The sequence below is a fragment of the Salmo salar genome, chromosome ssa03, assembly GCF_905237065.1.
Source record: "Salmo salar chromosome ssa03, Ssal_v3.1, whole genome shotgun sequence".
NCBI classification, from domain to species: domain Eukaryota; kingdom Metazoa; phylum Chordata; class Actinopteri; order Salmoniformes; family Salmonidae; genus Salmo; species Salmo salar.
In genome coordinates, this window is record NC_059444.1 from 52,540,488 (window position 1) to 52,564,795 (window position 24,308).

The window sequence follows — 24,308 nt, forward strand, 5'->3', positions numbered from 1 at the left end:
CACATACTTCAAGGATTATCTATGTTACTTTGATCAACTGTTTTAGACTGAACCTCACTTTATGGTGTTATGTTTTCATTATGATAGCAAACAAAGATTTGGAGACAATGAGTCAAAGCCTCTTCAGACTGTTGGGAGTGACAGTTGACTTATGCTTAAACCGGTGATACAAAAAGGGCTGTGACATACTTGGCATTCCTTTTTTTTTTTTGCGAAAAGGGGCATCACTTTTTGACTAAATGGTGTGTCATGCTTAAAGGATAAGTTTGGGTGAGCATATAAGGCGAACGTCTAGCAACCCAAAAGTTGCTTGTAACTCATCACGGACAACATCAGCCTTTTTGCTAATTAGCAACTTCGCAACTATTTACTACTTTTTAGATACTTTGCAACTGCTTAGCATGTTAGCTAACCCTTCCCATAACCCTAACCGTAACCCTGTAACTTAACTCCAAACCTTAACCTTAGACGTAACCTTAACCCTTAACTTCTATGGGCTAGGTGGGACGCTAGTGAAATATCAGGGCGGAAAATTCAAAAACAACAAAATGTCATAATTCAACTTTCTCAAACATACAACTATTTTACACCATTTTAAAGATAAACTTCTCCTTAATCTAACCACATTGTCCAATTTCAAAAAGGCTTTACAGCGAAAGCAAAACATTAGATTGTGTTAGAGTACATAGACAAAAATAATCACACAGCCATTTTCCAAGCAAGGACATGTGTCAATAAAACCCAAAACACAGCTAAATGAAGCACTAACCTTTGACGATTTTCATCAGATGACACTCCTAGGACATTATGTTACACAATACATGTATGTTTTGTTCGATAAAGTTCATATTTATATCCAAAAACAGCATTTTACATTGACGCTAGATGTTAGGAAAATGTATTCCCACCAAAACGTCCAGTGAATGTGCACATCAATTTACAAAAATACTCATCATAAACATTGACAAAATATATAATTATTTAAAGAATTATAGATTGACTACCCATGGATGCAACCGCTGTGTCAGATTTTAAAATAGCTTAACGGAGAAAGCACATTTTTCAATATTCTGAGTACATAGCTCAGCCAATGTTAATTTGACTAGCCTAGCCTGCTACTGTAAATGTCAATTTGCTTGCTCATCATGCTAGTGTTTTATTAGCTATCTGTCAGTGACATTTTTTGTTGTTGTCATGTTTTGGTCTTATTATATGTCTCTTTTCAAGTAACTAGCTGCAAGCTTAAAGAAACATTAAATCGTGTACTTTTATTAGAAAGCCAAATAAAAGCATATAGATAGAAAGATGTGTGTGTCATGTATGGTAGAGTGGAGGTTTAAAAACTAAGCTGCATTTGCAAATTAGCCAACACAGCATATCCTACACATATACTGTAGCATACTTTGCAATACAATGTTCTCTAAAAAAACAACTGGGAAAAATGTATAAAATTTGGTCTGAAATGAGAGAACCAGAGTTTGATTTCTAAACCAGAGAACAACAGAATTCTATTCACTGCATGTTACAATAGTAAAACAATCTCTTTGTCACCTCGTCACACTGATTCTATATTGAATTTAGTCTTCGAGATGGTCTAGAGAGCATGTGTATCTGTGGTTGGTGCTCTTCAACTCTAAAATGCACTATACCCCTCAAACTCAACTCTGGACTTAGAAGCCAGTTCCGCTGCTTTTTTAAATTGTTCCCCTCTAATCAGGGATTGATTTAGACCTGGGACAACAGGTGTGAACAATTGTTTAATAATTTGTTTTTATTTCACCTTTATTTAAACAGGTTGGCTAGTTGAGAACAAGTTCTCATTAACAACTGCGACCTGGCCAACATAAAGCAAAGCAGTGCGACACAAACAACAACACAGAGTTACACATGGAATAAACAAACATACAGTCAATAACACAATAGAAAAAAGTCTATATACAGTGTGTGCAAATGAGGTAGGAAAAGGGAGGTAAGGCAATAAATAGGCCATTGTGGCGAAATAATTACAATTTAGCAATTAAACACTGGAGTGATAGATGTGCAGAAGATGAATGTGCAAGTAGAGATACTGGGGTGCAAAGGGAAAAAAGAACAGTATGGGGATGAGGTAGTTGGATGAGCTATTTACAGATGGGCTATGTACATGTGCAGTAATCTGTGAGCTGCTCTGACAACTGGTGCTTAACGTTAGTGAGGGAGCTATGAGTCTCCAGCTTCAGTGATTTTTGCAATTTGTTCCAGTCATTGGCAGCAGTGTACTGGAACGAAAGGCGGCCAAAGGAGGAATTGGCTTTGGATGTGACCAGTGAAATATGCCTGCTGGAGAGCGTGCTATGGGTGGGTGCTGCTATGGTGACCAGTGAGCTGAGATAAGGCCGGGCTTTACCTAGCATAGACTTATAGATGACCTGGAGCCAGTGGGTTTGGTGACGAATATGATGTGAGGGACAGCCAACGAGAGCATACAAGTCGCAGTGGTGGGTAGTATATGGGGCTTTGGTGACAAAACAGATGGCACTGTGATGGACTGCATCCAATTTGCTGAGTAGAGTGTTGGAGGTTATTTTGTAAATGACATCACCGAAGTCAAGGATCGGCAGGATAGTCAGTTTTACGAGGGTATGTTTGGCAGCATGAGTGAAGGATGCTTTGTTGCGAAATTGGAAGCCGATTCTAGATTTCATTTTGGATTGGAGATGCTTAATGTGAGTCTGGAAGGAGAGTTTACAGTCTAACCAGACACCTAGGTATTTGTAGTTGTCCACATGTTCTAAGTCATATCCGTCCAGAGTAGTGATGCTGGACGGGCAGGCAGGTGTGGGCAGTGATCGGTTGAAGAGCATGCATTTACTTTTACTTGCATTTAAGAGCAGTTGGAGGCCACGGAAGGAGAGTTGTATGGCATTGAAGCTCGTCTAGAGGTTAGTTAACACAGTCCAAAGAAGGGCAAGAAGTATACAGAATGGTGTCGTCTGCTTAGAGGTCGATCAGAGAATCACCAGCAGCAAGAGCGACATCATTGATGTATACAGAGAAAAGAGTCGGGCCGAGAATTGAACCCTGTGGCACCCCATAGAGACTGGCAGAGGTCCAGACAACAGGTCCTCCGATTTGACAAACTAAACTCTGTCTGAGAAGTAGTTGGTGAACCAGGCGAGGCAATCACTTGAGAAACCAAGGCTGTTGAGTCTGCCGATAAGAATGTGGTGATTGACAGAGTCGAAAGCCTTGGCCAGGTCGATGAATACAGCTGCACAGTATTGTCTTTTATCGATAGCGGTTATGATATCGTTTAGGACCTTGAGCATGGCTGAGGTGCACCCATGACCAGCTCGGAAACCAGATTGCATAGCGGAGAAGGTACGGTGGGATTCGAATTAGTCGGTGATCTGTTTGTTAACTTGGTTTTCGAAGACCTTAGAAAGGCAGGGTAGGGTAGATTTTGGTCTGTAGCAGTTTGTGTCTAGAGTGTCTCCCCCTTTAAAGAGGGGGGATGACCGCGGCAGCTTTCCAATCTTTGAGGATCTCAGACTATACAAAAGAGAGGTTGAATAGGCTAGTAGTAGGGGTTGCAACAATTTCGGCGGATAATTTTAGAAAGAGAGGGTCCAGATTGTCTAGCCCTGCTGATTTGTAGGGGTCCAGATTTTGCAGCTCTTTCAGAACATCAGCTATCTGGATTTGGGTGAAGGAGAAATGGGGGAGGCTTGGGAGTTGCTGTGGGGGGTGCAGGGCTGTTGACCAGGGTAGGGGTGGCCAGGTGGAAAGCATGGCCAGCCGTAAAAAAATGCTTATTGAAATTCTCAATTATTGGGATTGTATTGGTGGTGACAGTGTTTCCTAGCCTCAGTGCAGTGGGCAGCTGGGAGGAGGTGCTCTTATTCTCAATGGACCTTACAGTGTCCCAGAACTTTTTGGAGTTTGTGCTGCAGGATGCAAATTTCTGTTTGAATAAGCTAGCCTTTGCTTTCCTAACTGCCTATGTATATTGGCTCCTAACTTCCCTGAAAAGTGCGTATCGCGGGGGCTATTCAATGCTAATGCCGTACGCCACAGGATGTTTTTGTGCTGGTCATGGGCAGTCAGGTCTGGAGTGAACCACGGGCTGTATCTGTTCCTGGTTCAACATTTTTTGAATGGGGCATGCTTATTTAAGATTGTGAGGAAAGCACTTTTAAAGAATAACCAGGCATCTTCTACTGACAGAATGAGGTCAATATCCTCCCAGGATACCCCGGTCAGGTCGATTAGAAAGGCCTGCTCATTGAAGTGTTTTAAGGAGCGTTTGACAGTGATGAGGGGTGGTCGTTTGACCGCAGACCCATTACGGACACAAGCAATGAAGCAGTGATCACTGAGATCCTGGTTGAAGACAGCAGAGGTGTATTTGGAAGGCAGATTGGTTAGGATGATATCTATGAGGGTGCCTGTGTTTACGGATTTGGGGTTGTACCTGGTAGGTTCATTGATCATTTGTCTGAGATTGAGGGCATCAAGCTTAGATTGTAGGATGGCCGGGGTGTTAAGCATGTTCCAGTTTAGGTCACCTAACAGCGCAAGCTCTGAAGATAGATGGGGGGCAATCAATTCACATATGGTGTCCAGGGCACAGCTGGGGGCAGAAGGTGGTCTACAGCAAGTGGCAACGGTGAGAGACTTGTTTCTGGAAAGGTGGATTTTTAAAAGTAGAATCTCAAATGGTTTGGGCACAGACCTGGATAGTATGACAGAACTCTGCAGGCTATCTCTGCTGTAGATTACAACTCCGCCCCCTTTAGCAGTTCTATCTTGTCAGAAAATGTTATTGTTAGGGATTGAAATTTCAGTGTTTTTGGTGGCCGATTCAGACACGGCTAGGACATCTGGGTTGGCAGAGTGTGCTAAAGCAGTGAATTAAACAAACTTACAGAGGAGGCTTCTAATGTTAACATGCATGAAACCAAGGCTTTTTCAGTTACAGAAGTCAACAAATGAGAGCGCCTGGGGAATGGGAGTGGACCTAGGCACTGCAGGGCCTGGATTAACCTCTACATCACATGAGGAGCAGAGGAGGAGTAGGATAAGGGTACGGCTAAGGGCTATAAGAACTGGTCGTCTAGTACGTTTGGAACAGAGAGTAAAAGGAGCAGGTTTCTGGGCGCGGTAGAATAGATTCAATGCATAATGTACAAACAAAGGTATGGTAGGATGTGAATACCGTGGAGGTAAACCTAGGCATTGAGTGACGATGAGAGAGGTATTGTCTCTAGAGACATCAATTAAACCAGGTGAGGTCACCTCATGTTTGGGAGGTGGGACAAGAGGGTTAGCTGAGGCATACTGAGCAGGGCTGGAGGCTGTACAGTGAAATAAGACAATAATCACTAACCAAAACAACAATGGACAAGGCATATTGGCATTAGGGAGAGGCATGCATAGCCGAGTGATCGTAGGGTCCAATGAGTAGCTGGACGGGCTGGAGACAAGGCGATTCAGACAGCTAGCGGGCCGGGGCTAGCAGGCCAACAGAAGGGCCTTAGAGGTACGTCGCGACGGAAGAAGTCTGTTGTCGCCCCCTCATGCGGTTACGTCGGCAAACCAGTTGTGATTTATCAGCAGGGGTCTGTGTAGTAAAAGGATCCATGCCAATTGTTAAAATAGGTATAGTAGCCTAAGAAATTGACTGATGGACCACTTCAGCTACCAAACCGGTATGCTCTAGACAGCTAACGGGCCGCAACTAGCAGATGGGCATTCAGGGGATGTCGCGACGGAGGAGCCTGTTGAAAAACACCAGGCGGATTACGTCGGTTGTCCAGTCCTGATGGATCGGCGGGCCTCCGTATCGGCAATAAAAGGGGTCCAGGCCAATTGGCAAAATAGATATTGTAGCCCAAGGAGTGGCTGATGGACCTCTTCAGCTAGCCGGGAGATGGGCCTAGCATAGGCTAGCTCCAGGCTAATTGGTGCTTGCTTCGGGACAGGGATGTTAGCCAGGAGAAGCCAATCAGGACAGCAGCTAGCTAGCTGCGATGATCCAGGTGAAGAGGTTCAGAGCTTGCGGTAAGATTCCGGAGATATGGAGAAAAAGGAGTCTGATAAGCTCTGGGTTGAATCATGCTGTGCAGACTGGCAGGAGTTGTCCGGGCTAAAAGTTAGCTGATGACCGCTAGCTGTGGCTAGCTGACTACTAGCTAGTAGTTAGTTAGCTGGCTAGCTTCTGTTGGGGGTTCCGGTTCTAAAGTAAAGAAAATAGCAGATCCATACCACTTTGGGAGAGGCGGGATGCAGGAGAGTATGTTGAAGTTGGGGTTAAGAAAAATATTAAAAAAATATATGTGAGGAAAAAAAGATTTAAAAAAAATATATACAAATATATACAAGGAACATGACAAGACGAAGACAAAAGATGCCTGACTGCTACGCCATCTTTGAGAAAACAATAAAAAATAAATTATCAGGTAGAACAGAAAACCAGCAGGCTCCAGGCCTCATTGGGTAAGAGTTGAATACTCCTGCACTAAAATGTATAAGGCAACAAAGAAAAGGCAACAGGCAAATGCACAAATACTAGAGAAAACTCAGAAATATATTTTTATTTGCTATCTATCTGCGTTTTCTCTGGTACTTCTAGAACCACCTGCAACTGGACAAGGACATGTATAAGATATCTGGTTTCCAGAATTGGGAATGAAGAGAGTACTGCCAATACCAGGTTAGTTGTAGAATCTACTGCAGTGTTTTGATTAGGCAAACCTGTAATGTCCAGAAATGCTGGATAACAACAATATTTGGTTATATCATATCTAGTGTAGCTACAATCAAGATTTTTTTGCCATGGGTCAGATACAAAAATGTTGCTGTTTTAGAGCTCAGGGATTCTTAACAGATTGGACAATCAACTTTAATATACAAATATTTGTCTTAATATTAACAAAATGTGAAGTTTATATTTTGACAGACCAAAGTATCAGCTATTAACACCATGTAAAGGAACAAACTATTTGTTCATTAAATGCAACTAAGTGGATTTATGTCAACTCCGTCAGACACCTTAAAAGGCGGTACATTTGTACAATTAAAGTCAAACAAGTGTTTAAAGGCCTTGAGTGTTTAATGCTAACATTTAGATGATTCATAAATGTGTAATACAAAATCTCCAAACATATTTTTGTTTTCTTTTATAGCCATATTAAATGCTCCAGAGCTAATTTAGTTAGCAATCTGGCATGGTTTTCTAGATTTTGAACATAAAAGAACAATTATGAAGCTAACATTATCCCTTAGGTCTAGCACAGCAAATACATTAATTGTTGAAGCATATGTTGCAGAACAGTGATTACAATATTTGTTCAGAATATTAACAACAACAAAAAAATCTATCTTATTAAGGGGGTTAGTTCCTCTGTAGAGATGGGAGAACCTTCCAGAAGGACAACCATCTCTGCATCAGCAATCAGGCCTTTATGGTAGAGTGGCCAGACAGAAGCAACTTCTCAGTAAAAGGCACATGACAGCCCATTTGGAGTTTGCCAAAAGGCACCTAAAGGACTCTTAGTATAAGGGCACAGGGTGAGACCCAGATGCAGACACGAGAGGCAGATGGTTTGAGTCTCTGATATTTATTAGTATCCAAGGGGCAGGCAAGAGAATGGTCGTGGACAGGCAAAAAGATCATAACAAGGTCAGAGTCCAGGAGGTACAGAGTGGCAGGCAGGCTCGAGGTCAGGCAGGTTCAGAGTCAGGGCAGGCAAGGGTCAAAACCAGGAGGACAGGCAAAAAAGAGATAAGAAAAAGCAGGGGCATGAGAAAAACACGCTGGTTGACTTGATATTACGAACTGGCACAGAGAGACAGGAAACACAGGGATAAATACACCAGGGAAAATAATTGACACCTGGAGGGGGTGGAGAAAATCACAAGAACAGGTGAAACAGATCAGGGCGTGACACTTAGACCATGAGAAATAAGATTCTCTGGTCTGATGAAACCAAGAATGAACTCGTTGGCCTGAACGCAGGGTGTCACGTCTGGAGGAAACCTGGCACCATCCCTACGGTGAATCATGGTGATGGCAGCATCATACTGTGGGAATGTTTTTCAGCGGCAGGGGACTGGGAGACTAGTAAGGATCGAGGGAAAGATGAAGAAAGAAAAGTACAGAGAGATCCTTGATGAAAACCTGCTCCAGATCATTCAGGACCTCAGACTGGGGGCAAAGGTACACCTTCCAACAGGACAACGACCCTAAGCACACAGCCAAGACAACGCAGGAGTGGCTTCAGGACAAGTCTCTGAATGTCCTTGAGTGGCCCAGCCAGAGCCCGGACATGAACCCGATCGAACATCTCTGGAGAGAACTGAAAGTAGGTGTGTAGCGACTCTCTCCATCCAACCTGACAGAGCTGAGAGCTTGAGAGGATCTGCAGAGAAGAATGGGAGAAACACCCCAAATACAGGTGTGCCAAGCGTGTAATGTCATACCCAAGAACACTCCAGGCTGTAATCGCTGCTAAAGGTTCTTCAACAAAGTACTGAGTAAAGGGTCTGAATACATAAGTAAATGTGATATTTCCGTATTTATTTATTTTTATAAAGATTTGCAAAAATGTCTGAAAACCTGTTTTTGCTGCGCCAATATGGGGTATTGTGTGTATACTGATGAGGGGAAAAAAACAATTAAGCAGTTTTAGAATAAGGCTTTAAAGTCACAAAATGTGGAAAAAGTCAAGGGGTTTGAATACTTTCTGAATGCACTGTATAAGGCCATTAAGGCCAGATGGTTCTTCAAGATGTTCAGACGTTCATAGGTGACTAGCAGGGGCAATTAATAATCACAGTGGTTATAGAGGACGCAACAGGTCAGCACCTCAGGAGTAAATGTCAGTTGGCTTGTCATAGCCGAGCATTCAAAGGTTGAGAGGTCGATAGAGACAGAGGAGAAACGAAACAGCAGGTCCCGGGATAAGGTAACATGTCAGGTGAACAGGTAAGAGTTCCATAGCTGCAGGCAAAACAGCAGAAACTGGAGAAGCAGCACAACCAGGTGGACTGGGGAGTCTTCAGGCCAGGTAGTTCTGAGGCATGGTCATAGGGCTCAGGTCCTCTGGTGTGTGTGTGTGTGGGGGGGGGGGGATTGGAGCATACAGATAAGACAGGATAATTTTCTTTATTTTTACATTTTTCCACAATGTAGAATAATAGTGAAGATATCAAAACTATGAAAAAACACATATAGAATCATGTAGTAACCAAAAAAGTGTTAAACACTTTTGATTCTTCAAAGTTGCCACGCTTTGCCTTGATGACAACTTTGCACACTCTTGGCATTCTCTCAACCAGCTTCACCTGGAATGCTTTTCCATCAGTCTTGAAGAAGTTCCCACATATGCTGAGCACCTGTTGGCTGCTTTTCCTTCATTCTGCAGTCCAACTCATCCTAAACCATCACAATTTGGTAATTGGTATTTTATTAGGATCCCCATTAGCTGTTGCGATAGCAGCAGATACTCTTCCTGGGGTCCACACGAAACATAACAATACAGAATATCAATAGACAGGAGCAGCTCAAGGACAGAACTACATGAAAAAAAATTCAAGGCACACGTATCCTACATATCAATGCATACACACAAACTATCTAGGTCAAATAAGGGAGAGGCTTTGTGCCGTGAGGTGTTGCTTTATCTGTGTTTTGGGTTGAGGTTGGGTGAATGTGTTGACTGACCATCATGTCTTAAAGTAATGATGGACTGTCATTTCTCTGCTTTTTGGGCTGCTTTTGCCATAATATAGACTTGGTCTTTTACCACATAGGGCTATATTCTGTATACCACCCCAACCTTAATGCACAAATGCATTAAGAAGGAAAGAAATTCCACAAATTAACATTTACGATGGCACACCTGTTATTTGAAATGCATTCCAGATATTTTGCAAAATAAAGCCATGTTTCAATGCATGTCACGGGAACCAGAAGTGAGACGTGTAGGCTTTGTTGGTATTTTATTCCCACCTCTGGTGGTTATTTACAAATGTTTGTCGTGCAAATTTCACTGTCTTAAAAAGGAAAAAGAAATCAACACGTTTGTCCAACCATAACACATGAATGGCTAATTCAGAAAGAATGAATTGATGGATTCCAGCTAACACAACCAGAACTTTCACATATACAGAGACAGGCAGCTATCATTGCATCAGTCTTTTTCGACTAGCTAGTGCATAGTGACACCTACTGATATGAACTGGTAATGCATGTTTGGTTAGAATAGTGCAATAGAATGAATGACATTCAATAAAATCTACTTCATGAAAAGGGGATATTATTTTCAATGAAAATGTTGAAAGAAGTTGATTTAATGATTGAATAACTGGATTTGATAAGAAATCAGTTCCTATAGTGAGCCTTAGTAAACATACTTCTTGTGGACCCGATGGAGACCAGGACAACAATAGGTTAGTGCTTTTATGACTTGAGCATTAAAAAAAGTGGTTACAACGTGTACTGTCTTCATTGTAACTCTGCCTTTCATAAATCTCCTAGAATGAATAATTGTAGAAGAGCACTGTAATCAGATGAACAAATAATAGGTATTATGTCATAAAATTTAAACCTGTCTGTCCATTGCTTAACATTGTGCATAGAGGGAAATATATATTTAAAGACATTGTAACTTTTCTTTGCATAACGCTCATCCCTGCTATGGAAGTTAATTAAACACAAGAGTATTCTGAAGTATAGTCTCTGGCTCTTTTGGTGTCAGATTCAGAATGAGTAACAGCAAGGTTTATGGGAGTTTGAAAGAGTTTGATCCACCTTAGGCCAGGAGTGTTTCCAATCCACATAACCTGACAAGAAAACCCTCAGTCCTATAGTCATAGCACAGATGAAAGGGGAAGCTATCGAAAACAATAATATTTTGTCATGGCCTGCGAATAGGACCCAGAGTTAAACCTGACCAGGTCATGAGATCAGGAAACACTATACACATCAGCTACCACAGCAGGTGAAATCACTGCAACACTTAAGAGCTGCAGTCAGTTTCAGAATGGGTGGCAAGAAATAAGTTAAAGGCATTATATTTGGGACATAAAATTAAAACACTAAACCCTTGTAATGAATAATGTGGAAATGTAACAAGTTGAGAATAAACTTCTGTCATGGTAAAAACATATTATTACAACAGTAGCTAAGATGGGGATAGGTCTGTCCCTGATAAAGCACTGCTCAGGCTTCTTAACAACGCTATCAACAAGGTAGGTTCTACAGGCCCTTGTTTTGTCGCACCTGGACTTCTGTCCAATCGTGTGGTCAGGTGCCACAAAGGACTTAGGAAAATTTCAATTGGCCCAGAACTGGGCAGCACGGCTCACCCTTAAATGTACACAGAGAGCTAACATTAATTTTATGAATTTCAATCTCTCATGGCTCAGAGTAGAGGAGAGATTGACTTCATCACTACACAACTCAGACACCAATGCATACCCCACAAGACATGCCACCAGGTCTCTTCACAGTCCCCAAGTCCAGAACAGACTATGGGAGGTGCACAGTACTACATAGAGCCATGACATGGCTACTATTCCAAATCAAGCAACTCATGCAAGCAGTAAAATCAGATTTTAAGAAATAGATAAAAATACACCTTATGAGACAGCAGGGACTGTGAAGAGACACATAGGCACAGACACAATAACATATGCACTATAGACACACACACATGGATGTTGTGTTGTAGATATGTGGTAGTAGAGTAGTGGCCTGAGGGCAAACCCTTAATGTTGTTAAATCTGTTTAGTAATGTAAGATTTATTGTATAGAACTGCCTTTATTTTGCTGGACCCCATGAAGAGTAACTGCTGCCTTGTTAGCAGCTAATAGGGATCCATAACAAATACAAACATTGGTAAATTATGGAATTTACAAGTGAATCATATTCATCTAGTGGGCTTTTTGGATATGTCAGATTATCACAAATCTCTGGCCCTGTGTGGCCTCATCACATGTAAAATATGTTTTCAAACATGACAAAGCTGCTAAACATTATCCTAAATATAAACCATCTTAGTGAATAACATACCCATCTTTTAATAAAATGTACTCTATTATTTTACCATGTCAACACTTCTTGATTGTAAATGTTGTCAGTTGTGAAATAAAATGGCAATTATTTAAAATGCCATTGCTGATTAGACGCTTTTCTCATTAGGCTATTTTCCCCTTTAACCAAATGGTCTACCCACTAGATACTAATTTACTATATGGACACATTACAAACGTCTAGCAATATCTTTCTCAGTTTTAGAATTATAGTTCAGCTTGCCTGTTAATTACCAAAATTAAAGTCTTCAGTAATTTACCAGTAGCTTTACAACCATATGACAGCTCCAATAAGCCCCTTATGGTGAACTAGAGGCTTGTAGAATCATTACTATTTGGAGTATTCAGTTCATAGTTTGCTGTAGGGGAACTATGGACATTACCACCTGAAACAAACAAAATGAGTGAAGATGGAGGTGTCAGTAATAGTTGAGCTTCCCATCACTAGAGAAATGCACCATAACAGCTGGCTAACTGATTTACCAAGCAGAACGCAAGGGTTTGATTGCCCTCTAATAAACTTGTGATGCAGAGTCAAAGTCTACATCGACTGTAGTTACCCATTTCACACTTAAGGACCTAGAGTTGACAGTTGAGCCCTTAATTGACATGGCACCATTACAAGTTATGGTAAAGGACAACCTCTGTGGTCAGAGGTAATGTCCTTTATAAACCTCATGTTAAATTTTTATTGTTATGACCCTCAGTCACTAGTAGTTCTACAACTGTCAGTATTTATCACTGGGTATTGAGATGCTCAGTAAGACGGAGCAAAGAACCTGAATAGACTGTTACAACATCCATTACAAGTCAATGCTTTTTCTTTTTATTGTTTTACAAGACGCCTTGCCTCCAATACAATAGTGTTGTCAACAAAAACAACTCAATGTTACAGCTGTGTTGCACTGCACCAGTTTAACACTCTCCCCTCCCTCTAAACACAAAGCCAGTAGGATCTATCAGAGAAGCCAGGAGTCCTGGTCTGAGGCTGGATGCCGTACCCTGGGGATGGAAGTGGTTTAGCTCTGGCCTCCCAGGGTGTGCTTGTCAAACAGGTACTCTGCCATCTTGTTTTTGACAGCATCCATCTTGGTGAGGTTGGTGATGTGGTCACCCAGCTTCTTAATGGCCTCCACCTGCTCGTTCAGGTAATGGGTCTCCAGGAAGTCACACAGCTAAAGAGGGAAAACACAGGTCAGACAAGAGAATAACAGACTATTGTAGATACAGTAACACACAAGAGCCTGGTGGTAATGGCATAAGTGCAGAGTGTTTGCAGCATTTTTCACTAGGCAAGTCAGTTAAGAACAAGTTCTTATTTACAATGACATCCTAACGTGGAACAGTTCTGAACTGCCTTGTTCAGGGGAAGAACATATTTTTACCTTGTCAGCTCGGGGATTCGATCCAGCAACCTTTTGGTTACTGGCCCAAAGCTCTAACCACTAGGCAAGCTGCCGCCCCTTATGCAAACTTATGCATTAGCTGCATTGTGTGTATAGTGTGCATCTGTGGACTATTGTGTGCGTGTGAAGAAGCAGGTCACAATCCTGTGTCATTAGTTATCAGAGCTACAACCTGATCATCTCCTGGGACAGTACCTGTATTCTATGTGATATATACATGTGATGTGCAGTTCCAATATAACTTACATGGGGGTCAACCTTGTCAGAGGCAATCTTCAGGGCTCACAATCTTTCGAGCTCAGGGGTCCTGATGTCCTGGAGCAAAATGCGCCCACCTCTCTTGTTCTGGAAGGAGAGTAGCTTGTCGGCGTGCTCCCGCTCCTCGTCGCTGTTCTCCTTGAAGAAATGCGCGAAGCCAGGCAGAGCCACATCGTCACGGGAGAAATAGAAAGCCTGGGTGGATATACATAAGAGTGGTTGTTAGAAAAAAAATGACATGCCGAACGTGACTCGGCATTCTGTTCTTGTTGTTACAACTAAACTTGATGACAAAGGCATGAATCAGTCTAGTCCGTAGTCTACTTGGTAACCTGACAAGTAACCCGTCAAGGAGTTGTTACGCGCTCTGTCCAAGGTAGGATAGATTCCCGGCTTCATTTGAATGTTATATCTACCTGAAAGCTCTTAATTGCAAAGTAAAACTGAAATATGAACGTCAGTGAGTTATATTTCTTGACTATTAACTGTCTAGGCCTACAGAAAAGCCATTTAGGCCCAGGCATATCAACAAAACGGTCATATTGGGAGACTCCTTACCATTGAAGTGTAGGTGTAGGAGGCAAACATCTCCATGTTGATCATCCGGTTGATGGCAGCTTCGCAATCGTGGTGATAGTTCTGGCGGATCTGAGACTCCATCTTGGCAGATGCTTTCATATTGAAATGAAAGGTACAAAAATAGGGTTTCTCAGACTATTTTACTATTGTAGTTCAAGTAAGTGTTATGTTATCAATCCGGAATGTTCTATAGTGCGGGACGAAGGCAGAGTAGTTCCGTTCAATCACTGTTGAAGCAAGAACTTCTTCATGCGTCTTCTCAGACTTGTGAAGTGGAAGGAGCCTTGTTCCCTCTATTTATTGTTCCGAACGGAACGCGTCAGTGAAATCCACCCTCACAGAGCGTAGCCAATCACCTTTAGAATTTCAACAGGAACTAGGCGGATCATTTGATGACGATCCCACTCCTCTGGAGTGAGTGTAACATTGTGTGTTCTCATGACTTCTTGATAATCATATAGTTGGCCATCATTATTCAATAATTGTTTAATCCAAATAATGTTGTTGTCTAACCAGTCTTGGAAAAATAAAGACTTGTTTTTGTGTTTCATGTTTTTATTATTCCAGATTGTATACTTATGTTCTTATGTCAGAAGATTGTGGAGTGAGTTAGAAGATTTCATCTTAAAAGAGACGACTATTAATGTTAATCTGAGAGACTCTGATATTATGTTTTATTTTGGTCCAAATGATATGGACCCTGATTTAACTTTCATTGTTCATTAGTTTATCTTTCATGGAAGCTTCTTCATCCATAAAATGAAGTGGGCAGAGAACAAAACCCTCTTCACATTATTTACGATAGAATTTAAATATCATTTTGAAATGATCAGTAAATGTAAAAACAAAAAAGCATTATGCACCATAAAGAGACTCATATCTCCCTCACTAACTTTAAACATCAGCTGTCAGAGCAGGTCACAGATCACTGCACCTGTACATAGCCCATCTGTAAGTAGCCCATCCAACTACCACATCCCCATATTGTTACTTATTTTTTTGCTCCTTTCCACCCCAGTATCTCTATTTGCACATTAATCTTCTGCACATCCATCACTCCAGTGTTTAATTGCTAAATTGTAATCACTTCGCCACTATGGCCAATGTATTGCCCTACCTCCCTAATCTTACCTCATTTGCACACATTGTATATAGATTTTTTTCTATTGTGTTATTGACTGTACGTTTGTTTATTCCATGTGCTACTCTGTGCTATTGTTTGTGTCGCACTGCTTTGCTTTATCTTGGCCAGGTCGCAGTTGTAAATGATTACTTGTTCTCAACTGGCCTACCTGGTTAAATAAAGGTGAAGTAAAAACATTTAATAAAAAGTGTTTAACAAATTGAAAAGGAATCTTGATATTTAATACCCCTGTCTGTTAGGTTTATGTACTTTTCTTTGTATATTTTTGGTATTGTTGTGTTCAAAATTATTAATTTAAAAAAAATATATATAAAAAATAAATGATGATCCCACTCATTCACATGACCTAAATCCAAGACATTTATTATATTGACGAGAGAGCCGAGTGACCCATCTAACAATGGAAATACATGTGCTCAACGATTGAAGACAGTCAAATTCAGGTGGGACCATTCTAGCCAATGAGAGGGCAGGCACAGGTGTGAACAACACACAGAACTAAACGTTGTTCTTCTTAAAGTTTCCGGAATGCTACGTGCATCCACATATATTAGTACATTTGTTAAAGCTTAAACATTACGAAACTTCTATTCGATCAAAATCCGCAAGTAATTTGACACTGTTATATACCTCCACACAAAAACAGTCTTATCTCACACGGACAGATTTTGGGTGGAGTAAATGCTCTCGCCTCGTCCTCATCTTAATCTATTTAAAAAAATGTACTTTGTTTATTACGAGAGCGGATACATTTCATTGTTTTAACTAATTATGACAAAAGTTAAGAAAATGTTGAGCGATGTAATGACTTTTCAAGTAAGTTACGCTACACGTTATGTCTGATGTTGGCTGACAATTATTTAGCTACGCTATCCTTACGAACCGCATAGCATATCATTACAGCAGTTTGTACCGGTATGTTAGCTAGCTACCTAACGTAAAGTTAGTTGGCTATTAATACACCAGGATTAGCTAGGTGGTATAGTGATTATGCGTTCTCAATGGACACTGGAAGTAGCTAGCAAGCTAGCCAAAGTTAGCCAGTTACCTTGGGTGCTTGACTGCCGTTGTGAGGTCAAAATGCTCGAATCAACTCTACTCCTCGACCAGAGCGGCCAGTGTGGGCTCTGAACGCTCCGAGAGCGAACGCTCTGAATTTACGAACGGACAATCTGACCACTCTCTGAATTTACGAAGGCCCAGAGCATACTCTGGCACTCCAGATTGAATTTACAAACACACCAGAAATCGTATGATGTCTAGCTAGTAATTTGTTATGCTAACAAGCTAGCAAGACGTTGCATAGCAACAGCATCAGCTTCTGGTAGACAGACACTAGTAAGCTCAACTAAAAGTTTACAGTTATTTTACAGTATACTCAAATGTAACCTTTATTTCACTAGGCAAGTCAGTTAAGAACAAAATCTTATTTTCAATGACGGCCTACTCCAGAAAAACCCAGACGACACTGGGGTCAATCACAGCCAGATGTGATACAGCCTGGATTCAAACCAGGTACTATAGTGACGTCGTTTGCACTGAGATGCAGTGCCAAAGACCGCTGCGCCACTCGGGAGCCCTATGAACGAATAGTATTTAGTTTGCAGTATGTTCTCATTAAGTATGTAGTATACAGTATGTTAGTATGGGTATTCAAACACAGCTTAGGTCTTCTTCTTCTGGGGCAGTATGCATCAAGCCTCTCAGAGTAAGAGTGCCGATTAAGGATCAGTTGAGCCTTCTGGATCACATTGAATAAGCTCCTCCCCCCAGCCTCCACTGTTTTATACAGCCCCTGGTCTTTCCTGGCCTAGTATGTAAGGTAGTGCCTCTACTCCAATTGTTTGAGGACATGACCCCCTTTCTCCTAAAATGTAAGCCAAAACAGGCTCTATCTATCAGTTTGTCATAACTACTATCTAGGTTCATTGTTTGTTGAAAAATTATGAAGCTGCTTCAAATGGGGGTAGTATGGTTAGTGCAGTTAGTATGAGTATTCGAACACAGCTCTAGTTCTTATGAATACCAGTGATTCTGCTAAAGGACGTAAATGTAAATGTTAAGAATACCAGTGATGTTGCAACTACATGGATATACTGAACAATAACCCAGCACCCTGAAAGCACCCTGTCAACAGTTGTGGAAGATCAGGTCATGTGAACTGAAGTTCTTAGGAAGGTTACTTTATTACTGTAGTCTTTGATTTTCATTAGCTGTAAAAAGTTTTCCACTTCACAGTTTTAGCTTAATAACCTATGTATTGTTAGATTTATGTAGCTACTGATTCTGTGTAGTTATTTCTAGGCTAATGTAATCAACTTTGATATACCATTTGTCAACTACAATATGTCATTTGAAACCGAAAGGCAGTTCTGTGACTGAGGGTCATCAACTTCTATTGTTAACATGAGGTTTATAAAGGACATTACCTCTGACCACAGAGGGTGTCCTTTACCATAACTTGTAATAGTGCCATGTCAATTAAGGGCTCAACTGTCTAGGTCCTTAAGAGTGAAATGGGTAACTACAGTCGATGTAGACTTTGACTCTGCATCACAAGTTTATTAGAGGGCAATCAAACCCTTGCGTTCTGCTCGGTAAATCAGTTAGCCAGCTGTTATGGCGCATTTCCTAGTGATGGAAAGTTACACTATTACTGACACATCTTCACTCATTTTCTTTGTTTCAGGTGGTAATTTACATTTACATTTTAGTCATTTAGCAGACGCTCTTATCCAGAGCGACTTACAGTAGTGAATGCATACATTTCATACATTTTTTTTCCCTGTGCTGGCCCCCCGTGGGAATCGAACCCACAACCCTGGCGTTGCAAACACCATGCTCTACCAACTGAGCTACAGGGAAGGCTACTGAGCTACAGGGAAGACTTTAATTTTGGTAATTAACAGGCAAGCTGAACTTTAATTCTAAAACTGAGAAAGATATTGCTAGACGTTTGTAATGTGTCCATATAGTAAATGAGTATCTACTGGGTAGACCATTTGGTTAAAGGGGAAAATAGCCTAATGAGAAAAGCGTCTAATCAGCAATGGCATTTTAAATAATTGCCATTGTATTTCACAACTGCCACCATTTACAACCAAGAAGTATTGACATGGTAAAATAATAGAGTACATTTTATTAAAAGATGGGTATGTTATTCACTAAGATGGTTTATATTTAGGATAATGTTTAGCAGCTTTGTCATGTTTGAAAATATATTTTACATGTGATGAGGCCACACAGGGCCAGAGATTTGTGATAATCTGACATATCCAAAAAGCCCACTAGATGGCATCTGATTCATTTGTAAATTCCATATTTTACCAACATTTGTATTTGTTATGATCCCTATTAGCTGCTGTCAAGGCAGCAGTTACTCTTCATGGAGTCCAGCAAATTAAAGGCAGTTCTATACAATAAATCTAACCTTACATTACTAAACAGATTTAACACATTAAGGGTTTTCCCTCAGGCCACTATTCTACTACCACATATCTACAACACAACATCCATGTGTGTGTGTCTATAGTGCATATGTTATTGTGTCTGTGCCTATGTGTCTCTTCACAGTCCCTGCTGTCTCATAAGGTGTATTTTTATCTATTTTTTTTAAATATGATTTTACTGCTTGAATGAGTTACTTGATGTAGAATAGTAGCCATGTCATGGCTCTATGTAGTACTGTGCACCTCCCATAGTCTGTTCTGGACTTGGGGACTGTGAAGAGGCCTGGTGGCATGTCTTGTGGGGTATGCATTGGTGTCTGAGTTGTGTAGTGATGAAGTCAATCTCTCCTCTACTCTGAGCCATGAGAGATTGACATTCATATTAATGTTTGCTCTCTGTGTACATTTAAGGGTGAGCCGTGCTGCCCAGTTCTGGGCCAATTGTAATTTTCCTAAGTCCTTCTTTGTGGCACCTGACCACACGATTGGACAGTAGTCCATTTGGGGTGTTTCTCCCATTCTTCTCTGCAGATCCTCTCAAGCTCTCAGCTCTGTCAGGTTGGATGGAGAGAGTCGCTAGACAGCTATTTTCAGTTCTCTCCAGAGATGTTCGATCGGGTTCATGTCCGGGCTCTGGCTGGGCCACTCAAGGACATTCAGAGACTTTTCCCGAAGCCACTCCTGCATTGTCTTGGCTGTGTGCTTAGGGTCGTTGTCCTGTTGGAAGGTGTACCTTCGCCCCCAGTCTGAGGTCCTGAATGCTCTGGAGCAGGTTTTCATCAAGGATCTCTCTGTACTTTTCTTTGTTCATCTTTCCCTCGATCCTTATTAGTCTCCCAGTTCCCTGCCGCTGAAAAACATTCCCACAGTATGATGCTGCCATCACCATGATTCACCGTAGGGATGGTGCCAGGTTTCCTCCAGATGTGACACCCTTCATTCAGGCCAAAGAGTTCAGTCTTGGTTTCGTCAGACCAGAGAATGTTATTTCTCATGGTCTAAGTGTCACGCCCTGATCTGTTTCACCTGTTCTTGTGATTTTCTCCACCCCCTCCAGGTGTCAATTATTTTCCCTGGTGTATTTTCCCTGTGTTTCCTGTCTCTCTGTGAAGATTCGTAATGTCATGTCAATCAGCGTGTTTTTCCCATGCCCCTGCTTTTTCTGATCTCTCTTTTGCCAGTCCTCCCGGTTTTGACCCTTGCCTGCCCTGACTCTGAAACTGCCTGCCTGCCTGACCTGACCTCGAGCCTGCCTGCCACTCTGCACCTCCTGGACTCTGACCTTGTTATGATCTTTTTGCCTGTCCACGACCATTCTCTTGCCTGCCCCTTGGATACTAATAAATATTAGAGACTCAAACCAACTGCCTCCCGTGTCTGCATCTGGGTCTCGCCCTGTGCCCTTATACTAAGAGTCCTTTAGGTGCCTTTTGGCAAACTCCAAATGGGCTGTCATGTGCCTTTTACTGAGAAGTGGCTTCTGTCTGGCCACTCTACCATAAAGGCCTGATTGCTGATGCAGAGATGGTTGTCCTTCTGGAAGGTTCTCCCATCTCTACAGAGGAACTAACCCCCTTAATAAGATAGATTTTTTTGTTGTTGTTAATATTCTGAACAAATATTGTAATCAATGTTCTGCAACATATGCTTCAACAATTAATGTATTTGCTGTGCTAGACCTAAGGGATAATGTTAGCTTCATAATTGTTATTTTATGTTCAAAATCTAGAAAACCATGCCAGATTGCTAACTAAATTAGCCCTGGAGCATTTAATATGGCTATAAAACAAAACAAAAATATGTTTGGAGATTTGTATTACACATTTATGAATCATCTAAATGTTAGCATTAAACAATCAAGGCCTTTAAACACTTGTTTGACTATAATTGTACAAATGTACCGCCTTTTATGGTGTCTGACGGAGTTGACATAAATCCACTTAGTTGCATTTAATGAACAAATAGGAGGTTGTTCCTTTACATGGTGTTAATAGCTGATACTTTGGTCTGTCAAAATATAAACTTCATATTTTGTTAATATTAAGACAAATAATTGTACAATAAAGTTGATTGTCCAATCTGTTAAGAATCCCTGAGCTCTAAAACAGCAACATTTTCGTATCTGCCCCATGGCAAAAAATTATATTGATTGTAGCTACACTAGATATGATATAACCAAAGATTGTTGTTATCCAGCATTTCTGGACATTACAGGTTTGCCTAATCAAAACACTGCAGTAGATTCTACAACTAACCTGGTATTGGCAGTACTCTCTTCATTCCCAATTCTGGAAACCAGATATCTTATACATGTCCTTGTCCAGTTGCAGGTGGTTCTAGAAGTACCAGAGAAAACGCAGATAGATAGCAAATAAAAATATATTTCTGAGTTTTCTCTAGTGTTTGTGTATTTGCCTGTTGCCTTTTCTTTGTTGCCTTATACATTTTAGTGCAAGAGTATTCAACTCTTACCCAATGAGGCCTGGAGCCTGCTGGTTTTCTGTTCTACCTGATAATTAATTTTTTATTGTTTTCTCAAAGATGGCGTAGCAGTCAGGCATCTTTTGTCTTCGTCTTGTCATGTCCCGTGTATATATATTTATATACATTTTTTTAAATCTTTTTTTCTTCACATATATTTTTTTATATTTTTCTTAACCCCAACTTCAACATACTTTCCTGCAACCCGCCTCTCCCAATGTGGTATGGATCTACTATTTTCTTTACTTTAGAACCGGAACCCCCAACAGAAGCTAGCCAGCTAACTAGCTACTAGCTAGTAGTCAGCTAGCCACTGCTAGCGGTCATCAGCTAACCTTTAGCCCGGACAACTCCTGCCAATCTGCACAGCATGATTCAACCCAGAGCTTATCAGACTCCTTTTTCTCCATATCTCCGGAATCCTACCGCAAGCTCTGAACCTCTTCACCTGGATCATCGCAGCTAGCTAGCTGCTGTCCTGATTGGCTTCTCCTGGCTAACGTCCCTCTCCCGAAGCAAGCACCAATTAGCCTGGAGCTAGCCTATGCTAGACCCATCTCCCGGCTAGCTGAAGAGGTCCATCAGCCACTCCTTGGGCTACAATACCTATTTTGCCAATTGGCCTGGACCCCTTTTATTGCCGATACGGAGGCCCGCCGATCCATCACGACTGGACTACCGATGTAATCCGCCCGGTGTTTTTCAACAGGCTTCTCCATCGCGACATCCCCTGAATGCCCATCTGCTAATCTCGGCCCGTTAGCTGTCTAGAGCATACCGGTTTGGTAGCTGAAGTGGTCCATCAGTTAATTTCTTAGGCTACTATACCTATTTTAACAATTGGCATGGATCCTTTTACTACACAGACCCCTGCTGATAAATCACAACTGGTTTGCCGACGTAACCGCATGAGCGGACGACAACAGACTTCTTCCGTCGCGACGTCTCTCTAAGGCCCTTCTGTTGGCCTGCTAGCCCCGGGCCGCTAGCTGTCTGAATCGCCGTGTCTCCAGCCCGTCCAGCTACTCATTGGACCCTACGATCACTCGGCTATGCATGCCTCTCCCTAATGTCAATATGCCTTGTCCATTGCTGTTTTGGTTAGTGATCATTGTCTTATTTCACTGTACAGCCTCCAGCCCTGCTCAATATGCCTCAGCTAACCCTCTTGTCCCACCTCCCAAACATGAGGTGACCTCACCTGGTTTAATTGATGTCTCTAGAGACAATACCTCTCTCATCGTCACTCAATGCCTAGGTTTACCTCCACGGTATTCACATCCTACCATACCTTTGTCTGTACATTATGCATTGAATCTATTCTACCGCGCTCAGAAACCTGCTCCTTTTACTCTCTGTTCCAAACGTACTAGACGACCAGTTCTTATAGCCCTTAGCCGTACCCTTATCCTACTCCTCCTCTGCTCCTCTAGTGATGTAGAGGTTAATCCAGGCCCTGCAGTGCCTAGGTCCACTCCCATTCCCCAGGCGCTCTCATTTGTTGACTCCTGTAACCGAAAAAGCCTTGGTTTCATGCCTGTTAACATTAGAAGCCTCCTCTGTAAGTTTGTTTTATTCACTGCTTTAGCACACTCTGCCAACCCAGATGTCCTAGCCGTGTCTGAATCGGCCACCAAAAACCCTGACATTTCAATCCCTAACAATAACATTTTCTGACAAGATAGAACTGCCAAAGGGGGCGGAGTTGTAATCTACAGCAGAAATAGCCTGCAGAGTTCTGTCATACTATCCAGGTCTGTGCCCAAACCATTTGAGCTTCTCCTTTTAAAAATCCACCTTTCCAGAAACAAGTCTCTCACCATTGCCACTTGCTATAGACCACCTTCTGCCCTCAGCTGTGCCCTGGACACCATATGTGAATTGATTGCCCCGCATCTATCTTCAGAGCTTGCGCTGTTAGGTGACCTAAACTGGAACATGCTTAACACCCCGGCCATCCTACAATCTAAGCTTGATGCCCTCAATCTCACACAAATGATCAATGAACCTACCAGGTACAACCCCAAATCCGTAAACACAGGCACCCTCATAGATATCATCCTAACCAATCTGCCCTCCAAATACACCTCTGCTGTCTTCAACCAGGATGTCAGTGATCACTGCTTCATTGCTTGTGTCCGTAATGGGTCTGCGGTCAAACGACCACCCCTCATCACTGTCAAACGCTCCTTAAAACACTTCAATGAGCATGCCTTTCTAATCGACCTGACCGGGGTATCCTGGAAGGATATTGACCTCATTCTGTCAGTAGAAGATGCCTGGTTATTCTTTAAAAGTGCTTTCCTCACAATCTTAAATAAGCATGCCCCATTCAAAAAATGTTGAACCAGGAACAGATACAGCCCGTGGTTCACTCCAGACCTGACTGCCCTTGACCAGCACAAAAACATCCTGTGGCGTACGGCATAAGCATTGAAAAGCCCACGCGATACGCACTTTTCAGGGAAGTTAGGAGCCAATATACACAGGCAGTTAGGAAAGCAAAGGCTAGCTTATTCAAACAGAAATTTGCATCCTGCAGCACAAACTCCAAAAAGTTCTGGGACACAGTAAAGTCCATGGAGAATAAGAGCACCTCCTCCCAGCTGCCCACTGCACTGAGGCTAGGAGACACTGTCACCACCAATAAATCCCCAATAATTGAGAATTTCAATAAGCATTTTTTTACGGCTGGCCATGCTTTCCACCTGGCCACCCCTACCCTGATCAACAGCCCTGCACCCCCCACAGCAACTTGCCCAAGCCTCCCCCATTTCTCCTTCACCCAAATCCCGATAGCTGGTGTTCTGAAAGAGCTGCAAAATCTGGACCCCTACATATCAGCAGGGCTAGACAATCTGGACCCTCTCTTTCTAAAATTGTCCGCCGAAATTGTTGCAACCCCTACTACT

General features: G+C 41.9%; 1 protein-coding gene across 1 annotated transcript; it reads right to left on the reverse strand.

Annotated features, from left to right (window-relative positions):
* Positions 1-12,882: 12,882 nt before the first annotated feature.
* LOC106600765 (ferritin, middle subunit-like) lies at positions 12,883-14,652 on the reverse strand. Its single transcript, XM_045714926.1, is given in 3 exon segments — positions 12,883-13,254; positions 13,732-13,938; positions 14,302-14,652. Coding segments are annotated over 3 exon segments (483 nt in total). The 5' UTR covers positions 14,422-14,652; the 3' UTR covers positions 12,883-13,098.
* Between the last annotated feature and the right edge of the window lie 9,656 nt (positions 14,653-24,308).